The following is a 20,854-nucleotide window of genomic DNA, read 5'->3' as shown; positions in this document are numbered from 1 at the left end:
ACCCAACCCCTCACATTAACACACACCCATATACCCAACCCCTCACATTAACACACCCATATACCCAACCCCTCACATTAGCACACACCCAACCCCTCACATTAACATACACCCAACCCCTCACATTAACACATACATACACCCAACCCCTCATATTAACACATACATACACCCAACCCCTCATATTAACACATACATACGCCCAACCCCTCATATTAACACATACATACACCCAACCCCTCACATTAACACATACATACACCCAACCCCTCACATTAACACATACATACACCCAACCCCTCACATTAACACACACATACGCCCAACCCCTCATATTAAGGGGCGGCAGGTAGCCTAGTGGTTAGAGCACTGGACTAGTAACCGAAAGGTTGCAAGATCGAATCCCTGAGCTGACAAGGTTAAAATCTGTTGTTCTGCCCCTGAACAAGGCAGTTAATCCACTGTTCCTAGGCTTTCATTGAAAATAAGAGTTTGTTCTTAACTGACTTGCCTAGTTAAATAAAGGTAAAATTAAAAACAATTTTTTAAATTAAATTAAGACATACACACAAGCCCTCTGATACATGCACACACATACAGTGCATTTGGAAAGTATTCAGACCCCTTCACTTTTTCCACATTACAGCCTTATTCTAAAATGTATTAAATAAAAAATGTTCCTCATCAATCTACACACCCCATAATGACAAAGCGAAAACAAGTTTTTAGAAATGTTTGTAAAAAAACTAAAACAGAAATACCTTATTTACATAACAATTCAGACCATTTGCTATGAGACTTGAAATTGAGCTCAGGTGCATCCTGTTTCCATTGATCATCCTTGAGATGTTTCTACAACTTGATTGGAGTCCACCTGGGGTAAATTTAATTGATTGGACATGATTTGGAAAGGCACACACCTGTCTATATAAGGTGCCACAGTCGACAGTGCATGTCAGAGCAAAAACCAAGCCATGAAGTCGAAGGAATTGTCCGTAGAGCTCCGAGACAGGATTGTGTCGATACACAGATCTGGGGAAGTGTACCAAAACATTTCTGCAGCATTGAAGGTCCCCAAGAACACAGTGGCCTCCCTCATTCTTAAATTGAAGAAGTTTGGAACCACAAGACTCTTACTAGAGCTGGCCGCCCAGCCAAACTGAGAAATCGGAGGAGAAGATCCTTGGTCTGAGAGGTGACCAAGAACCCGATGGTCACTCAGAGCTGCAGAGTTCCTGGAGCTCCTTCCAGAAGGACAACCATCTCTGCAGCACTCCACCAATCAGGCCTTTATGGTAGATTGGCCAGACAGAAGCCACTCCTCAGTAAAAGGCACATGACAGCCCGCTTGGAGTTTGCCAAAAGGTACCTAAAGGACTCTCAGACCATGAGAAACAAGATTCTCTGGTCTGATGAGACCAAGATTGAACTTTCTGGCCTGAATGCCAAGCATCACACCTGGAGGAAACCTGGCACCATCCCTACGGTGAAGCATAGTGGTGGCAGCATCATGCTGTGGGGATGTTTTTCAGCGGCAGAGACTGGGAGACTAGTCAGGATAGAGAGAAAGATGAACGAAGAAAAGTACAGAGAGACCCTTGATGAAAACCTGCTCCAGGGTGCTCAGGTCCTCAGACTGGGATGATGGTTCACCTTCCAATATGACAACGGCTCTAAGCACAGAGCCAAGACAACGCAGGAGTGGCTTCGGGACAAGTCTCTGAATGTCCTTGAGTGGCCCAGCCAGAGCCCCGACTTGAACCCGATGGAACATCTCTGGAGAGACCTGAAAATAGCTGTGCAGTGACGCTCCCCATCCAAACTGACAGAGCTTGAGAGGATCTGCAGAGAAGAATGGGAGAAACTCCCCAAGTACAGGTGTGGCAAGCTTGTAGCATCATACCCAAGAAGACTCAAGGCTGTAATCGCTGCCAAAGGTGCTTCAGCAAAGTATTGGATAAAGGGTATGAATACTTATGTAAATGTCACATTTCAGTTTATTATATTTGATAGATTTTCTAAAATAAAAAATAAAATGAGTTTTTGCTTTGTCATTATGTGGTATTGTGTGTAGATTGATGAGGAACATTTTAGAATAAAGCTGTAACGTGGTAAAAAGTGAAGGGGTGTGTATACTTTCCGAATGCACGGTACAAATACCAGTAAGCAGCTTTAGGGGGTTAAGTGATCCTAAAAGCCAACCATAGCACTTAACAGGGACTGTATATCGTTTGAGTGGAATCCAATAGAGATCTTATCTTTCTAGGATCTGTCACTAACAACCCCCTAGTAGTCGGCTCAAATCCTGTTCGAAAAGATAAGATTAAAAAAACTTGATTGTCCATCAAGTTTACACAGGATACATTTTTTTCGCGCCTGGTTTGGGATTCGAACCAGCAACCTTCTGTTAACAAGCCCGCCCCTGTAACCTCTAACCCTCTAGGCTACCTGCTTCCAGAAGAACCCGTAGAGCGACTTCCTCATGTGGATGGCGAATGGTTCCGTCCACCCGTCGAACAGCTTGAGGAAAAGAAGTCCCTCGCGGGCGGGGATCTCATCGGCATCGTTGATGACGAAGACGTCGTCGGCACGTGATCCGGTCACCCTGGCCATGCCGTCGCGGGTCAGGTAGGTACGGAGGTAGTCATCAGCGATCCAGCCGTCCTGGCGCCCGCCGTCGGGAAAGTGGTCTAGGAAAACGTAGAGGATTTTGTGGCGCACGTAGTCGTAGGTTCCGTTCAGGAGGAGACGCAGGAACCTGGAGGGAGGGACAGATACAGACAGTGTGTCAACAGATACACTTAAACGAGTCTTTCAGGAGAGAGAGACGTAGAGAAGACAGACACACAGAAGGCAAGCCAGCCAGATGGACAGACAGCCAGCCAGATGGACAGACAGACAGCTAGCCAGATGGACAGACAGCCAGCCAGATGGACAGACAGACAGCTAGCCAGCCAGATGGAAAGCCAGCCAGATGGACAGCCAGCCAGATGGACAGCCAGCCAGATGGACAGTCAGCCAGCCAGCCAGATGGACAAACAGATAGCCAGCCATCTCATCATCCTGTCCACTCGTCGAAGTGGTCATCTCTCTCCGTCGGAGGTGAAGTTGGAGGCAAACAGACACAAAGCCAGCAAGACAGACAGACAGACAGACAGAAGCATATATAGCTATGTCCACTCACCGTAGTGGTCTTCTCTCTCCGTAGGCGGTGAAGTTAGACTCACACACCAGGAACAGATCCACAGCATGGGCCAACTCGTGGAACCTCACGTGGAGAAGATCAAACTCATGGTTCACGTTGATGGCATTGATCACCCTCCTGGGTCTCTCTCTGGGCGTCAGTCTCTCCTTAGTGGGCAGGTTAGAGTGGTAGACCATGGTAGGTACCCCACAGTAGGGCCCGTGCCACCCCGGCCGACACACACATTTTACCAGACGTTTGCCTCCTCGTCCTCTTGATTTGGCCTTGGGAGGCATGGAGGTGCCGGAGGACGACGGATGGAGTGGTTGTTGGTGGGATTGGTTCAGGACCGCCAAGGGCTTACGTTGCCCAGGGGAGCCTGCTCGAGATCCTACCTCAGTACCAGTCACAGTAGGCCCCCCGGGTCGTGCCGCGTCATCCCTGGGGGTGGCGACCTCCGTCCCCTGGCGGAAGCAGAGGGCTCCGGCTTTAGTGCGGACGAAGTAGGAGGTGGGGTCGTCCTGGAGCTGGTGGGTGCGGGTGTGGATGTCGCCCAGGGTTTCTAAGGGGTCCGGGGATGAGGCCTTGGAGGGCACCACCTGGTCATCAATCCCAGCCGAGGCCTTTTCCTCTGGGGCGTAAGGTCTGACAAGGTGGGCTGGGTGGCTGGGGTACCAGGGCTTGAAGTGAAGGTCCTCACCTTCACGCTCCTGAGGAAGACAAGGCAAAGAGGGGACTGTTTAGCACTTTACTTGTCCTCAAAGATCAATCTAGAGAAAGTTTATTAGGGCTCTTTACATTCTGCATCGCTGAAGGGTTACAGATAGAAATGTAATTTCCGATTGAGCCAGCATATGCAGTATTTACCATGAAAACAGTCTGCTCTATTGCGGGAACATTGCCTTTAATTCTTAGGGATAGGCATCCCGTCAACAGGGAAATCATGCTGATCAAATCAAATGTAATTTGTCACAAGCACCGAATACGACAGGTGTAGGTAGTCCTTACTGTGAAATACTTACTTACAAGCCCTTAACCAACAATTCAGTTTTAAGAAAATGATTTACTAAATAAACTAAAAAGTTACACAATAAATTAACAATAATGAGGCTATATACAGGGGGTCAATATGCGTGGGTACAGGTTCGTTGAGGTAATTTGTACATGTAGGTAGGGGTAAAGTGAATATGTATAGATAATAAACACTGAGTACCAGCAGTGTAAAAACAAGGGGGGGGGGGGGGGGTCAATGTAAATAGTCCGGGTGGCCATTTGATTAATTGTTCAGCAGTCTTATGGTTGGGGGTAGATGCTGTTAAGAAGCCTTTTGGACCTAGACTTGACGCTCCGGTACCACTTCCTGTACGGTAGCAGAGAGAACAGTCTATGACAGGAGTGGCTGGAGTCTGACAATTGTTTGGGCTTTCCTCTGACACCGCCTAGTATATAGGTCCTGGATGGCAGGAAGCTTGGCCCCAGTGATGTACTGAGCCGTATGCACTACCCTCTGTAGCGCTTGGTCGGATGCCGAGCAGTTGCCAAACCAGGCGGCGATGCAACCTGTCTGGATGCTCTCGATGGTGCAGCTGTAGACTTTCTTGGTGTGTTTGGACCATGATAGTTTGTTGGTGATGTGGACACCAAGGAACTTGAAACTCTCGACCCACTGCACTACAGCCCTGTCGATGTGAATGGGGGCGTGTTCAGCCCTCTTATTCCTGTAGTCCACGATCATCTCCTTTGTGTTGGTCACGTTGAGGGAGAGGTTGTTGTCATCTCTGAGCTCCTCCCTATAGGCTGTCTCATCGTTGTCGGTGATCAGGCCTGCCACCGTTGTGTTGTCAGCAAACTTAATGATGGTGTTGGAGTCATGCTTGGCCACGCAGTCGTGGGTGAACAAGGAGTACAGGAGGGGACTAAGCACCCACCCCTGGGGGCGGCCCGTCAGGAAGTCCAGGATCCAGTGATGGTCCAGTGATCCAGTGATGGTGATGAGCTTTGTGGGCACTATAGTGTTAAATGCTGAGCTGTACATCCGCAATACGGATTGAATAGAGCCCTTAGTGTTAACTGCTACTTTGTTGACATGCAATGACTCAGATTCCATTAAACTTTGCTCCTGACATTTAAAAGGAATAGCTTTAATGTTTGGACTGGAGGTAGACTACTGATGATAATAGTGTATTGACTGGAGTACACTGATGATAATAGTGTATTGACTGGAGGTACACTGATGATAATAGTGTATTGACTGGAGGTACACTGATGATAATGGTGTATTGACTGGAGGTAGACTACTGATGATAATGGTGTATAGACTGGAGGTAGACTACTGATGATAATGGTGTATTGACTGGAGGTAGACTACTGATGATAATGGTGTATTGACTGGAGGTAGACTACTGATGATAATGGTGTATTGACTGTAGGTAGACTACTGATGATAATGGTGCATTGACTGGAAGTACACTTATGATAATGGTGTATTGACTGTTGGATGACTACTGATGATAATGGTGTATTGACTGGATGTAGAATATTGTTGATGATGGTGTATTGACTGGAGGAAGACTACTGATGATAATGGTGTATTGACTGGAGGTAGACTACTATGATAATGGTGTATTGACTGGATAGAATACTGTTGATGATAGTGTATTGACTGGAAATAGACTACTGATGATAATGGTGTATTGACTGGAAATAGACTAATTATGATAATGATGTATTAACTGGAGGTAGACTACCAATGATAATGGTGTATTAACTGGAGGTAGACTACCAATGATAATGGCCTTGAGAACCGTTTCTAAAGACACTCTTTCTTATCACAGGTTCCAAAGCACTTTTATGCCCAGGGCCTGTATTCATAAAGCGTCTCAGTGTAGGAGTGCTGATCTAGGATCAGTTTACCCTTTTATATCATAATGAATATAATTATATGGACCGGTGGGGACCTGATCCAATATCATCACTACTACTCTGAGACGCTTTGTGGATACAGGCCCAGGCCTGATCATTGCCTTGAGGAGGGTTTCTAATACACAGCTAACATTTAGCCAACACCCTCGTTTAAGAACCTCAAACACATCCCAGCAGTGAGTAGTCAACACATCTGGCAGGAGATATCCCAGGCTCCCTAGCACTTCCATGACCAGGCATGATCACTGACTCGAGAACAGTTTCTAAGATCAACAGTTTGTAGCTCACACTCATGGCAGTATAGTCAACACAGTGTAGAGATTAGCCAAACTGTCAATCCTGAAAAGTCACAGTGAAGACAAGTAAAACAACCGACCGTTAAACCAAACTGTCTCACCTCGTTGGGATCCGTGTCCCTGTGTCTGGGTTCCTCCTCTGGTTGACCCCATGGTTGGGGCGCAGCAGGTTCCTCTCTCAGCCTCATCTCCACCCCACCTCCTCTTCCTCCTCCACCCCCTCCCCCAGGGCCTATAGCCCCTACGATCCGGGGCTTGGTGTCCGAGGGCCTGTAGGAACAAACAGAAATGTCATGTTGGTCAGAAAGGTCATGTTGTCATCAATCAATCAAAAGTATTTACAAAGCCCTACTTCATCAGTAGTCCCCATGTCTGTCATACAAAAACATCAATACACACACACACACACACACCCCCCCCCCATCCCTCCGACCCACACACACCTGAGGGCGGGCGGGGGTCCATCCTCCTGCCAGGCGGCGAAGTCAGACGACGAGGCAGCCGAGGTTAACGGTGTGCCCCCCCCCTCCCTCCAGAAGAAGCCTGTCACCATGATGAAGGACTTGATGTTGGGGTACGGGGCCGACAGCTCCTTGAGCAGGGATACGTAGTGCAGGGCCTGGAACAAATAGAATAGAATGACTTTATCAACAACAATTAAATTATAACTTTATTTCCCCCCCAGGAACTTACATTTTGGCATTGTGAATGAATTAATGAAAACATTTTATTTGACAAATATTTTAAAAACACATACAGAATAGCCTCAATTATTTATACAATTACAGTGGGGGAAAAAAGTATTTCATCCCCTGCTGATTTTGTACGTTTGCCCACTGACAAAGAAAGGATCAGTCTATAATTTTAATGGTAGGATTATTTGAACAGTGAGAGACAGAATAACAACAAAAATATCCAGAAAAACGCATGTCAACAATGTTATAAATTGATTTGCATTTTAATGAGGGAAATAAGTATTTGACCCCCTCTCAATCAGAAAGATTTCTGGCTCCCAGGTGTCTTTTATACAGGTAACGAGCTGAGATTAGGAGCACACTCTTAAAGGGAGTGCTCTTAACCGCAGCTTGTTACCTGTATAAAAGACACCTGTCCACAGAAGCAATCAATCAATCAGATTCCAAACTCTCCACCATGGCCAAGACCAAAGAGCTCTCCAAGCTCACAAGGCTGGAATGGGCTACAAGACCATCGCCAAGCAGCTTGGTGAGAAGGTGACAACATTTGGGCGATTATTCGCAAATGGAAGAAACACAAAATAACTGTCAATATCCCTCAGCCTGGGGCTCCATGCAAGATCTCACCTCGTGGAGTTGCAATGCTCATGAGAACGGTGAGGAATCAGCCCAGAACTACACGGGAGGATCTTGTCAATGATCTCAAGGCAGCTGGGACCATAGTCACCAAGAAAACAATTGGTAACACACTACGCCGTGAAGGACTGAAATCCTGCAGTGCCCGCAAGGTCCCCCTGCTCAAGAATACATATACATGCCCGTCTGAAGTTTGCCAATGAACATCTGAATGACTCAGAGGACAACTGGTGAAAGTGTTGTGGTCAAATGAGACCAAAATGGAGCTCTTTGACATCAACTCAACTCGCTGTGTTTGGAGGAGGAGGAATGCTGCCTATGACCCCAAGAACACCATCTCCACCGTCAAACATGGAAGTGGAAACATTATGCTTTGGGGGTGTTTTTCTGCTAAGGGGACAGGACAACTTCACCGCATCAAAGGGACGATGGACGGGGCCATGTACCGTCAAATCTTGGGTGAGAACCTCCTTCCCTCAGCCAGGGCATTGAAAATGGGTCGTGGATGGGTATTCCAGCATGACAATGACCCAAAACACACGGCCAAGGCAACAAAGGAGTGGCTCAAGAAGAAGCACATTAAGGTCTTGGAGTGGCCTAGCCAGTCTCCAGACCTTAATCCCATAGAAAATCTGTGGAGGGAGCTGAAGGTTCGAGTTGCCAAACGTCAGCCTCGAAACCTTAATGACTTGGAGAAGATCTGCAAAGAGGAGTGGGACAAAATCCCTCCTGAGATGTGTGCAAACCTGGTGGCCAACTACAAGAAACGTCTGACCTCTGTGATTGCCAACAAGGGTTTTGCCACCAAGTACTAAGTCATGTTTTGCAGAGGGGTCAAATACTTATTTCCCTCATTAAAATGCAAATCATTTTATAACATTTTTGACATGCGTTGTTCTGGATTTTTTTGTTGTTATTCTGTCTCACTGTTCAAATAAACCTACCATTATAATTATAGACTGATCATTTCTTTATAAGTGAGTAAACGTACAAAATCAGCAGGGGATCAAATACTTTCCCCCCCCCACTGTATACACACAGTAAAATGATTGAGAAAACACAACATCAGACGACTTACTTCCATTGTCGTCCTTGTTATTACATGAGCAACAATAGACAGCTTGGGCAAGACTGTCGGTACATTGGCACCTCACATTCAATTTCATTTAAAATACAATGAATATATACAATATAAAGATCTTAATTTGACCTGTATTGTCACAGCAAAAATTATCCTGAAGCAACAGAATTTAAAAGTTTAGTCCAAAATGTTGCCTGATTGGTGGTTAGGCTATTAGCTAGTCAAAATGAGGCCACATGAAGAGTGGAATACTGTTAGAGCAGGTGTCCAGTGCTTATCTGCATTTCCTGCGGGACAGGAAAAATTCTCAGCAGCAAAAGAGTGATCAAATTAAGATCCTACATCTGTAGGCTATACATATAGCAATATATTTTACCTTGTAATAGTGGAGGAAGGAGATGACACACAGGCCCACTGTGCACAGCAAGAACACTCTGTGACGTCGCATTTTCATCCTATAGGAAGAGAGGGAGAGAGAGAATTGACCAATGGGAGATGACACAGGCCATAAACATATCAACATGAACTGTGTACGGCAAGAATGTTGCTTTCTTTTCTTGTAGAGAAGGGGAGAGGAGGGGGGAGAGAAAGGAAGGGAAGGGGGAGAGACAGAGTCAAAGGTGAAAGAGATGGAAAGGGAGAAAGGAGAGGGAGAGAGAGAATGTGGGGAGGTAGCAAGATAGAAGAGGGTGAGTGGGGAGGAGAGAAAAAGAAAAAGAGATCCATTTTTTTTCATTCCTTTCATTATTCACTCATCCCTCTTTCCCCTGGAGGATTTCTACAGTAAACATCACCTAAGAAAGATCTCTTTTTTGATGACCATAATCTTCCTGAGTCTAAAGCAATGACATCATCAACCAATCAGCCAACTGTACATTTAATCTAATCCAATTTCTTCCTCGATTGGTTTATATAAAATATGTGGCCAAAACCTTGATCAACTCATTAAAATTCCTAAAAAACATCCAGAAAAAAACATCCCAAAATGTAAATGCGTCCCTTTCTAAAAACTTCAGAAAGTACATTGACTTTCATATCCTCCGAAAAAATAGGATTTTCTCTTATAACAGTTCAGTTCATATTCAGTTCATATTCAGGGCAGTCAGTGCTGACGATGCAACATCTATTCTTACATTTAATCCATCTTAATATTTTGTTTTAATACATCTCTCGCAGCCCACTTTAACCACACACAATGAAAGAAAGGGGGAAGAAGAGAGAGAGGTAGAATGGGAGAGAGAAAGAAAGAGAGATAGATTGATAGAGGGAGGCTGGGAGAGGGAGAAGAGTGAGAGACAGAGAGAGAGATAGAGGGAGAGAGACAGAGAGAAAGAGAAAGCAAGAGAGAGAGACAGAGCGAGTGAGAGAGAGAGAGTGAGAGTGTGTGAGAGAGAGAGAGAGAGAGAGAGAGAGAGAGAGAGAGAGAGAGAGAGAGAGAGAGAGAGAGAGAGAGAGAGAGCGAGAGTGAGGCAATCTGGCAGTTGTAACACACAATACCTAGTATGAATCTAAAGTAGCCTAGAAGCCTGTACAGGGCTACCTCAGGGATTCCACTGCTTTATCAAACTATGAACAGAACAGAGGAGAGAGAGGGAGAGAGTCGAGATGAGAATGAGAGGGGAAAACCAGGCGGAGGAAAAGGAGAATGGGAGAGGAGGAGGGATGGAGAGATGTGGTCCAGTGGAGGGAGGAAAAGTATGAACAAGGGACCAGCCAGAGGGAGGTAGGGAAAGAATGCCAAAAAAAAGGAAAAATTCACTAAACCTCTCTGAGAAATGTCAGCGTTTTGCATTCCTGCTAAGAACAGGGAGATATATGCTGCTGACCCTTTATACGCTGACTTAAGGACAGTTTAGTGTTCTCCCTAAGGATGGAGGATAGGATATGGGGGAGGGAAAGCTGATACTAGATCTGTGCCTATGGGCCAGAAATCTATACAGGCTATCTCTGAGGTCACACACACACACACACACACACACACACACACACACACACACACACACACACAGAGTTCCATTCCACAAGGCTAATGCTACACTTGGCAGGACTACAAGCAACAACTGAGAGAGAGAGGAAGGGAGGGAGAGAGGAGGGGGGGAGGGAGAGCGCAATCAGTGTGGTGCTAGGGTGTGAGGTAGGGAGGTAGAGAGGGAGGTGGGGAGAAGGGAGAGATGGAGGAGAGGAGGGGTGGTTGAATCTGTGTGGTGCAAGGCAGTGAGGGAGTAGAGGAGGGGTGGTTGAATCTGTGTGGTGCAAGGCAGTGAGGGAGTAGAGGAGGGGTGGTTGAATCTGTGTGGTGCAAGGCAGTGAGGGAGTAGAGGAGGGGTGGTTGAATCTGTGTGGTGCAAGGCAGTGAGGGAGTAGAGGAGGGGGGACTCGGTACGTTGCTAGACAGAATGAAAGAGCGAGGAAGGAGAAGAGAGGAGGAGAGCAGGGCTAGGTTTCCCCCTCCAGTCATTTCCTCTCTGTCTACCTTATTATCTCTCATCTCCAATTCTCCTTCATTTTCTCTCCTTCTCTATTTCGCTCCCACTCTCCTCCGTCTCCCTTTCCCTCTCTCCCCATCTCCGTTACATTACATATTTCCTGTCCACACACAGTATAGGCAAGATGGCATGAAAGAAAGAGTGAAAAGCAAGGGGTGCTCATAAAAGAGGGAGGAAGAATGACAAGAAAAGCTAGGATGTATGAATGTCTTTTCCTCTCTCTCTCTCTCTCTCTCTCTCTCTTTCCTCCTTCTTCTACTGTATAATAAAAGTTTTAGCTCCATGATGACATCTTTATTTATCTCCATCTATATCAACTGTATATCTCTCTCTAACTCTCTCTCTCCCTCCCTCTCAATCCTTACATCTCACTCTCCTTTACATCTCTCTCTCTGTAGGCTAGAAGACGGCACGAAATGACAAGTGAAACGGGAGGTCTAAAAGAGAGCGTGAAGGAATGGATGTTTCTCTCTCCTTCTTCTATAAAAAAAGGTGCTAGGTCAATGATAATACACCCATGATGAAAACCTCGTCTTGCTCTGAACAGTACACAAACCCACTCTGTCAATGCTCAGCGTTTTACAAAAGGCTGAAAATGGTTGCGAAAAAAAAAACCGTTCAGGTGGGCCTGTAACACAAAGGACCATGGCTATGGTGCCGGATGCTGTTCTTCCATCCCTACTGTAGAGGGGAATCCCAACAACCATCTGGAAATGTTGCCGTCTCAACTAGAGAACAGACGGTCTTTTCTAAACAGGTACCAACAGGACAGTATAGATCAGGGTTGCTCAACTCTTACCCTATGAGGTCCAGAGCCGGTCGGGTTTTCTGTTCTACCTGATCATTAATTGCACACACCTGGTGCCCAAGGTCTAAATCAGTCCCTGATTAGAGGGAACTTGCTTCGAGGTCCAGGGTTGAGTGTGAGGGGTATAGATTATGGTGCCAGCCAGGTGCACATTTCTACAGTAAAGAAGAAACGTTGACAACAGATCAGAAACAGATTGGCTTCTCTGAATGTGAACCAATAACTGTAATATCTCTGTACTATGGTGCCAGGTACCAATGATGCCCATCTTTAATAGTCAAGACAGGAAACGTTGGAAACTGACAGATATAGAACCAATAGAAAACAGGCTTTTCAACTGACAGATATAGAACCAATAGAAAACAGGCTTTTCAACTGACAGATATAGAACCAATAGAAAACAGGCTTTTCAACTGACAGATATAGAACCAATAGAAAACAGGCTTTTCAACTGACAGATATAGAACCAATAGAAAACAGGCTTTTCAACTGACAGATATAGAACCAATAGAAAACAGGCTTTTCAAATGACAGATATAGAACCAATAGAAAACAAGCTTTTCAACTGACAGATATAGAACCAATAGAAAACAAGCTTTTCAACTGACAGATATAGAACCAATAGAAAACAGGCTTTTCAACTGACAGATATAGAACCAATAGAAAACAGAAAGCTTTTCTGAACGTGTACCACTTTATACTGTCCACTGTATCTACAGCCTGATGCCAGGTACCAAAGGTGCACATCAGAGGGCAGGAAATGTTGCAGTTAGAGAGGAAATGTTGCAGTTAGAGAGGAAATGTTGCAGTTAGAGAGGAAATGTTGCAGTTAGAGAGGAAATGTTGCAGTTAGAGAGGAAATGTTGCCGTTAGAGAGGAAATGTTGCAGTTAGAGAGGAAATGTTGCAGTTAGAGAGGAAATGTTGCAGTTAGAGAGGAAATGTTGCTGTTAGAGAGGAAATGTTGCAGTTAGAGAGGAAATGTTGCCGTTAGAGAGGAAATGTTGCAGTTAGAGAGGAAATGTTACAGTTAGAGAGGAAATGTTGATGTTAGAGAGGAAATGTTGCAGTTAGAGAGGAAATGTTGCAGACTCATAGAGAACCGATGGAGAACAGATTGCCTTCTCTGAACGTGACCCAATAATTCAATACTATATACAGTACAGTATAACTACGGTACCAGGTAGTAAAGACGGAAGCTGCACGTCCCTAAACTAGAGGGTAAATGTTACAAACTGACATACAGTGGAGAACAGATAGGAAACAGATTGTGTTCTCTGAACGTGACCCAATAACTCTGTATATCTATGACTGTGGTGCCAGCTACCAAAGGTGTACAGATCACACTCCCTACAGAGAAGAGGAAATGTTGCAGACACACACAACACTCGTTGAGAACAGATACAGGACTGATAAACAGACAGAGAACAGACTGCCTCTTCTGAATGTGAACCAAATGAACCAATGACCCACTGGTGTCCAGGTGGCCATCACCACGGCGACAAGGACAGCCAGCCAGCCAATCAAACTGGGCAGAGGTTCTGTACACAGAGTAGTAGAAATTGACAGTGTCATTGTTTGTCGAATAGCGGATATCAAATGAGGAAGAGGGGAAGGATGTTCTTTCCAGCAGTTGAGTTGTTTATCTAAAACCACCTTCAGAGATTACAGTGAACACACACGCACACACATGCACACACACAGTCCCACACAGCATCCCTAGGGTGGGATAAAGACCCATTGGAATGCAGCCTTAAGATATTTGAAATGCTCTACACGAAGGAAACCCAAACATTTGGTTTGGAATCTCTTGGAGGCCTGCGGACTGGTAAACAACCAGTGTGGCACTGCTACAGCCTGCTATGTGGTGGCACACTGATCCCTCTCTCAGATTAGCTGGCAACACACACGCACACACTCGGTGGCACAGACACCAGCCACCATTATTGCCGAGGAGGGCAGTGCAGAAATCAACAGAAAAGCTCATTGTTGGTTGTCATAGAAACAGAGGGGGTGGGGGGCAATGGAACACAGACAGGGAGGGAAATTGAGTTTGAGACAATATTATCCACAGTCAACAAGCCAACTTAGCGCTGTCCTGGGAGACCACACACACACACCACACACACATGCATGCACACACATTGGACACTCATGCAAACGGACACACACACAGGATGTGGGCCTGTATACAGATGAGACATTCTGTCGACTTGGTCTTAACCAGAACCCCAAGGGGACAATGGCTGCTTACTAAGCAATAAACACAAAGCCTGAACTGTTGGGACTCCTGTCCTAAGTGTGTGTGTTCCTCTGTTCTCCAATATCAACGACCATGCAGATGTCCCCAGTCCCATTGTATCAAATAGTGGTCAATGACCCAAAGGGCCAACTAGGCGGCCATTTTGTGCCGACACAGCATCAGCAATAGATATGGCTCCTATTGTCTTTGTGGCTCCACAGCTCCACATTTTCTCATCACATTAGGGTCTGGTAATGTACCACGTGGCCACTGTGTCCCAGCTGGCCTTTTTTCCTAGAGGAGGAATATGTCAAGGACATTGGGACGGGGAAACTAATAGAAAAATGGATGGATGGAGGAGGGGGGGTCCAATCAGATATGTGAAGTCCATTGTCTTAATTGGTTGGCCTATCAAATCAAAAGGGGGAGGGTTACATCCCATGACTACACACACACACACACACACACACACACACACACACACACACACACACACACACACACACACACACACACACACACACACACACACACACACACACACACACACACACACCCATGCACACACGCATTCCACACGCACACACTCACACACTTATGCTATTTCACATAGGATTTACGGTACTTTGCCCGCCCCCCCAAAAAATTGGCCAATGTTTATATGACCCCCTTACAAACAGGCCCATTTTGACCAGATTTTTGCCTAAAAACACCTTTTATACCTTCCATGCCGGCATGCGGGTGACGAGTGGTAAAACTGGTGTGCAGATGTGGGCGGGCGTCTATTTTTATAAATCCAACGAAAATATCAGAAAGAAATCCTTTATTAATTTGTTTAAGCAGGTCCTAATAAACATTATAAGACTAATAAAATGTATTTTCAAAAGAATAGAATAGCATATTTTGAGTTTAATCAGGCCTATCTTAGGGGTCTGTGCAGTCATTATGTTCTTTAAACAGACAAGACACACCTACCCGATCACAGTCAACACATATTAAAAAAATTAAGAGACCACTGCTAAATGATCAGTTTCTCTGGTTTTACTATTTATAGGTATGTGTTTGGGTAAAATGAACATGTTTGTTTTATTCTATATACTACTGACAACATTTCTCCCAAATTCCAAATAAAAATATTGTAATTTAGAGCATTTATTTGCAGAAATGGACAACTGATCAAAAGAACAAAAAAGATGCAGTGTTGTCAGACGTCAAAAAATGCAAAGAAAATACATTTATACTCATTTTTAAACACAATACTATAATGTTTTAACTCAGGAAGGGTTCAGAAATCAATATTTGGTGGAATAACCCTGATTTTCAATCACAGCTTTCATGCGTCTTGGCATGCTCTCCACCACTCTTTCACATTGATGTTAGGCTACATTATGGCACGCTAAATGTTTCTGATCAGTGACAGATGAATAGATGAGCTATACCAACCTCCACTTACTGGCCCAGCCAGAAACCAATTCACCAAATAGGCCTAGCCCACAGTACAGAGGCGGAGATTCAGTGAAACAAAATCACATTGATTGATTATCAGACAAGTCAGTGAAGTCACATGCTTTTGGTTGGGGAGCAGGCCTGGGCTACAAAACATACCACTTGTTAAACTACATAACCTGGCAATGCGTTCTAGTAAACTAACTGATCATGGGCAGTGTGCACTCAACTTAGCTAACATTTTCCTCGACCTAATTGTAGCCAAAGCAATATCCAAACGGAAATCCAACATTTATTCATTTATCAAGACGAGTCCCCACGCAATGACGCTGTCCCAATCAAAACGGTGCTGAAATGATCATCTAGTTGACCACATGTTGGTATTGCTTCAAATGTACTGTATTACAACAATTGGATAACTTTTGGAGTTTCAGTAAGCAACAATTTGATACATGCCTTCAATTGCATTAGCCTACTTTGTTCCAATAATTTCCTCATCCCGTGATATTAATTCCCACAGTGATTCTTTATGGATCCATCCAGTAGGGCATTTGACCTTTTTTGACTGTTTGAGTACACGCATGAGAGTACTTGCATGATTTTTTCCCCAGTTGTCGAATGAAAAAAAAGAACGATTTTTTTTAACAAAGGCAGCACTGTAAAAAAAATATGTGGGCATTTATCTACAGTGCTTTCTGGAAGTATTCAGAGCCCTTCTCTTTTTCCACATTTTGTTACGTTACAGCCTTATTCTGAATAAGTATTCAGACCCTCTGCTATGAGACTCGCCTCCCTGACCAAGGCCCTTCTTCCCCGATTGCTTAGTTTGGCAGGCGGCCAGCCTTAGGAAGAGTGTTGGCGGTTCCAAACTTCTTCCATTTAAGAATGATGGAGGCCACTGTCTTCTTGGGAACCTTTAATGCTGCAGAAATTGTTTGCTACCCTTCCCCAGATCTGTGCCTCGACACAGTCCTGTCTCTGGGCTCTACGGACAATTCCCCTTACCTCATGGCTTGGTTTTTGCTCTGACATACACTGTCAACAGTGGAACATTATATAGACAAGTGTGTGCCTTTGCAAATCATGTCCAATCAATTACATTTACCATGAGTGGACTCCAATCAAGTTGTAGAAACATCTCAAGGGTGATCAATGGAAACAGGATGCACCTGAGCTCAATTTCGAGTATCATAAATTAGCAAAAATATCAACAAAACAGTTTTTGCTTTGTCATTATGGGGTATTGTGTGTAGATTGATGAGGGGATATTTTTTTCAAGTCCATTTTAGAATAAGGCTGTAACGTAACAAAATGTGGAAAAAGTCAAGGGGTCTGAATACTTTCCTAATGCACTGTATAAAAACTTGATGCTTGGCTTGGTTTATTTTTTGTTGTGTCCTGCAAATGCACATGTACAAATGGAACACTAGAGTCAAAGCAAATTAACGTTGTCTTCAAGACAAAATTTAGACCAAATAGTTTTACAGTATTTCAAAATGTTTTTATCCCTGGTTAAAGATCGGGTTTTGACGTCAGTTGGGGTGCTCATGCCCATCCCTAGCATCCAGTTGTTGTTAAGAAAACAGTGCACTGCTTAGCGGTGGGCTATGCCAAGAGATTGGTGAGGTGACATGCCTTGCAAAGTTTAGAACTGCAAGGAGGATGGTTAATGGGCGTTGCCTAGCAACTATCAAGAGTTAAAGAGCATAAGTGGTGCTGATGCCGCCTCAGGGCTACGTTTCATACTAAGCCATAGGCAGAACTTTACTGAAATGATCAGGCTTCTAGGTTGTTTGGTGGAAATAAAAGTTTAGGTTTTGATGCCAGAAACATATTTTCAGAGTTCGGAAAAGTCTGAAAAAAGTTGGCGGTGTGATCAAGGTGCCAGAAAAACGTTAAGTATGAAAGGGATAAAACACACACATGCTAACACACATGTAAGCACGCTAACACATGCATGCACGCACAAACACACGCACACACAAACACATATTATATGAAAGCATGTCATTTATAGGTGGTTTCAATAGTCTGAGGAAGCATCCTCTCCTGCAGATGAAGGAAAGGACACAAGGAAGGGACAAGGGAGCCTCTTTAGAAGATTGAGATGCAGCCCAGCCTCTGTCATCTCATTTAAACTGCAGATCAGGCAGGCCCTGTTCTGCCCATAGATTTCCATTGCTGACCCCACAGTGTCTGTCTGACTGATCTGACTGACCTGTTTCAATAACTTCCTCTGTTCCTGTTTCTCTGAGTCACAGGCTTTACAGAGACCAATGGAAACTAATAAGATTGTGGCCCAAATGCCACCCGATTCCATATACTGTGCACTACTATTGACCAGCACTCTATGGCAGGGGTGCCCAACCTTTTTCCCACAGGGCCCCTTTTTCACATTAGAAAACTAGAACATAGAAATAGAAGATTTGGCTACAGCGTGGGAAAGACAGTAAGGCTCTCTTGCTCTCTCACCCGCTCTCCCTTTATGTCCTTCTCTCTCTCTCTCTCTCTCTCTCTCTCTCTCTCTCTCTTTCCTCTCTTTCTCTCTCTGTCCTCTCAGTACATCCCTGACCGTGCCTTGCCCTGTTTAATCTGTGCTGTTCTTCTATTAGCCACCGCTAAGCTAGCTCTACAGTGACTCATCCATAGAACGTCACCCAACAAGAGTCTTCCATTAGCCACCGCTAAGCTAGCTCTACAGTGACTCATCCATAGAACGTCACCCAACAAGATTCTTCCATTAGCCACCGCTAAGCTAGCTCTACAGTGACTCATCCATAGAACGTCACCCAACAAGAGTCTTCCATTAGCCACCGCTAAGCTAGCTCTACAGTGACTCATCCATAGAACGTCACCCAACAAGAGTCTTCCATTAGCCACCGCTAAGCTAGCTCTACAGTGACTCATCCATAGAACGTCACCCAACAAGAGTCTTCCATTAGCCACCGCTAAGCTAGCTCTACAGTGACTCATCATTATAACATTACCCAACAAGAGTGTTTCTCTGGGTTTCTATAAGAAAGCTGATATCTAACTGACTGATTCAGAGGGGTTGGGTTAAATGCGGGAGACACATTTCAGTTGAAGGCATTCAGTTGTACAACTGACTAGGTATCCCTCCTTTCCCTAAGAACACACTGACACACTCAAATACTTGCACGAAAGCACTTCATAGTGGACTTCCTGGTTGTTGTGTGTGTGTATGGTTCATTGGTGCTCAGTGTGTGTGTGTATGGTTCAGTGGTGCTCAGTGTGTGTGTATGGTTCAGTGGTGCTAAGTGTGTGTGTATGGTTCAGTGGTGCTCAGTGTGTGTGTATGGTTCAGTGGTGCTCAGTGTGTGTGTATGGTTCAGTGGTGCTCAGTGTGTGTGTATGGTTCAGTGGTGCTCAGTGCTCAGTGTGTGTGTATGGTTCAGTGGTGCTCAGTGCTTAGTGCTCAGTGTGTGTGTATGGTTCAGTGGTGCTTAGTGCTCAGTGTGTGTGTATGTTTCAGTGGTGCTTAGTGTGTGTGTATGTTTCAGTGGTGCTCAGTGTGTGTGTATGGTTCAGTGGTGCTCAGTGTGTGTGTATGGTTCAGTGGTGCTCAGTGTGTGTGTATGGTTCAGTGGTGCTCAGTGTGTGTGTATGGTTCAGTGGTGCTCAGTGTGTGTGTATGGTTCAGTGGTGCTCAGTGCTCAGTGTGTGTGTATGGTTCAGTGGTGCTCAGTGCTTAGTGCTCAGTGTGTGTGTATGGTTCAGTGGTGCTTAGTGCTCAGTGTGTGTGTATGTTTCAGTGGTGCTTAGTGTGTGTGTATGTTTCAGTGGTGCTCAGTGTGTGTGTATGGTTCAATGGTGCTCAGTGTGTGTGTATGTTTCAGTGGTGCTCAGTGTGTGTGTATGGTTCAGTGGTGCTCAGTGTGTATGTATGGTTCAGTGGTGCTCAGTGTGTGTGTATGGTTCAGTGGTGCTTAGTGCTCAGTGTGTGTGTATGGTTCAGTGGTGCTTAGTGCTCAGTGTGTGTGTGTGTGTGTGTGTGTGTGTGTGTGTGTGTGTGTGTGTGTGTGTGTGTGTGTGTGTGTGTGTGTGTGTGTGTGTGTGTGTGTGTGTGTGTGTGTGTGTGTGTGTGTGTGTGTGTGTGTGTGTGTGTGTGTGTGTGTGGTTCAGTGGGCAGGTGAGACAGATCTCAGGAGAAGGCCGAGTGCTAAAAGAGAGAGGTTTGGGTTAGATTAGAGTGCGTGTTTGTATGGATGGAAAAGGGGTTTTAGTGCAATGGCGTGTGTGTAGGGGCGTAGGTTGCGATTGGGGAGTGTGTGTGTGTGTGTGTGTTTGTGTGTGTGGGAAAGTCAGTGGAATGCACACACTCCTCTACTCTCATCCATAATGTAACTGTACCAGTCAGTAAGGCCTCAACCCCTCCCTCTCTTTTCTATCATTCCCTCTCTTTCCCTCCCTCTCTCTCCCTAGACTGATGAACACAGTAGTCACTCTTCCTTCTCTCTCCCCTATTACTCCCTTCCATTTTTTATCTCTCCCTCCCTCCCCCTCCCTCCCTCCCTCCCTCCCTCCCTCCCTCCCTCCCTCCCTCCCTCCCTCCCTCCCTCCCTCCCTCCCTCCCTCCCTCCCTCCCTCGTCATCTGCTCCCTCTCCCTCCCTCCTTTCCTCCATCCTTACCTCCCTCCCTCCCTCTCTCCACTCCATCCCTTCCCTCTCCTTACCTCCCTCCCTCCCTCTCTTGTCATCTGCTCCCTCTCCCTCCCTCCTTTCCTCCATCCTTACCTCCCTCCCTCCCTCTCTCCACTCCATCTCTTCCCTCTCCTTACCTCCCTCCCTCCTTACCTCCCTCCACTCATCCCTCTCTCGTCCTCTCCCTCTCCCTCCCTCCCTCCTTACCTCCCTCCCTCTCCTTACCTACCTACCTCCCTCCCTCCTTAACACCCTCCCTCCCTCTCTCCACTCCATCCCTCTCTCTCCATCCTCTCCCTCTCCTTACCTCCCTCCCTCCCTGCACTCCATCCTCTCCCTCTCCTTACCTCGCTCCCTCCCTCTCTCCATCCTCTCCCTCTCCTTCCTTCCCTCTCTC

At 45.5% G+C, this 20,854-nt stretch overlaps 1 protein-coding gene across 1 annotated transcript in view; it reads right to left on the bottom strand.

Moving 5' to 3' along the window:
• Nucleotides 1-20,854, bottom strand: part of LOC106590617 (beta-1,4-mannosyl-glycoprotein 4-beta-N-acetylglucosaminyltransferase) — a 73,598-nt gene that overhangs the window by 7,911 nt on the left and 44,833 nt on the right. The window contains exons 2-6 of the mRNA XM_014181747.3: nt 9,191-9,269; nt 6,846-7,021; nt 6,504-6,672; nt 3,185-3,894; nt 2,449-2,758 (exon numbers count right to left, since the gene is read on the bottom strand). Coding sequence (XP_014037222.1) covers nt 2,449-2,758; nt 3,185-3,894; nt 6,504-6,672; nt 6,846-7,021; nt 9,191-9,268 — 1,443 coding nt within the window. The 5' untranslated portion in view covers nt 9,269. The remainder of the gene's footprint in view (nt 1-2,448; nt 2,759-3,184; nt 3,895-6,503; nt 6,673-6,845; nt 7,022-9,190; nt 9,270-20,854) is intronic.

This window comes from Salmo salar, chromosome 02, assembly GCF_965601325.2.
Source record: "Salmo salar chromosome 02, fSalSal1, whole genome shotgun sequence".
NCBI lineage: Eukaryota > Metazoa > Chordata > Actinopteri > Salmoniformes > Salmonidae > Salmo > Salmo salar.
The sequence above is the reverse complement of the archived record's forward strand: the minus strand, read 5'-3'. Positions and strand labels throughout refer to the sequence as shown.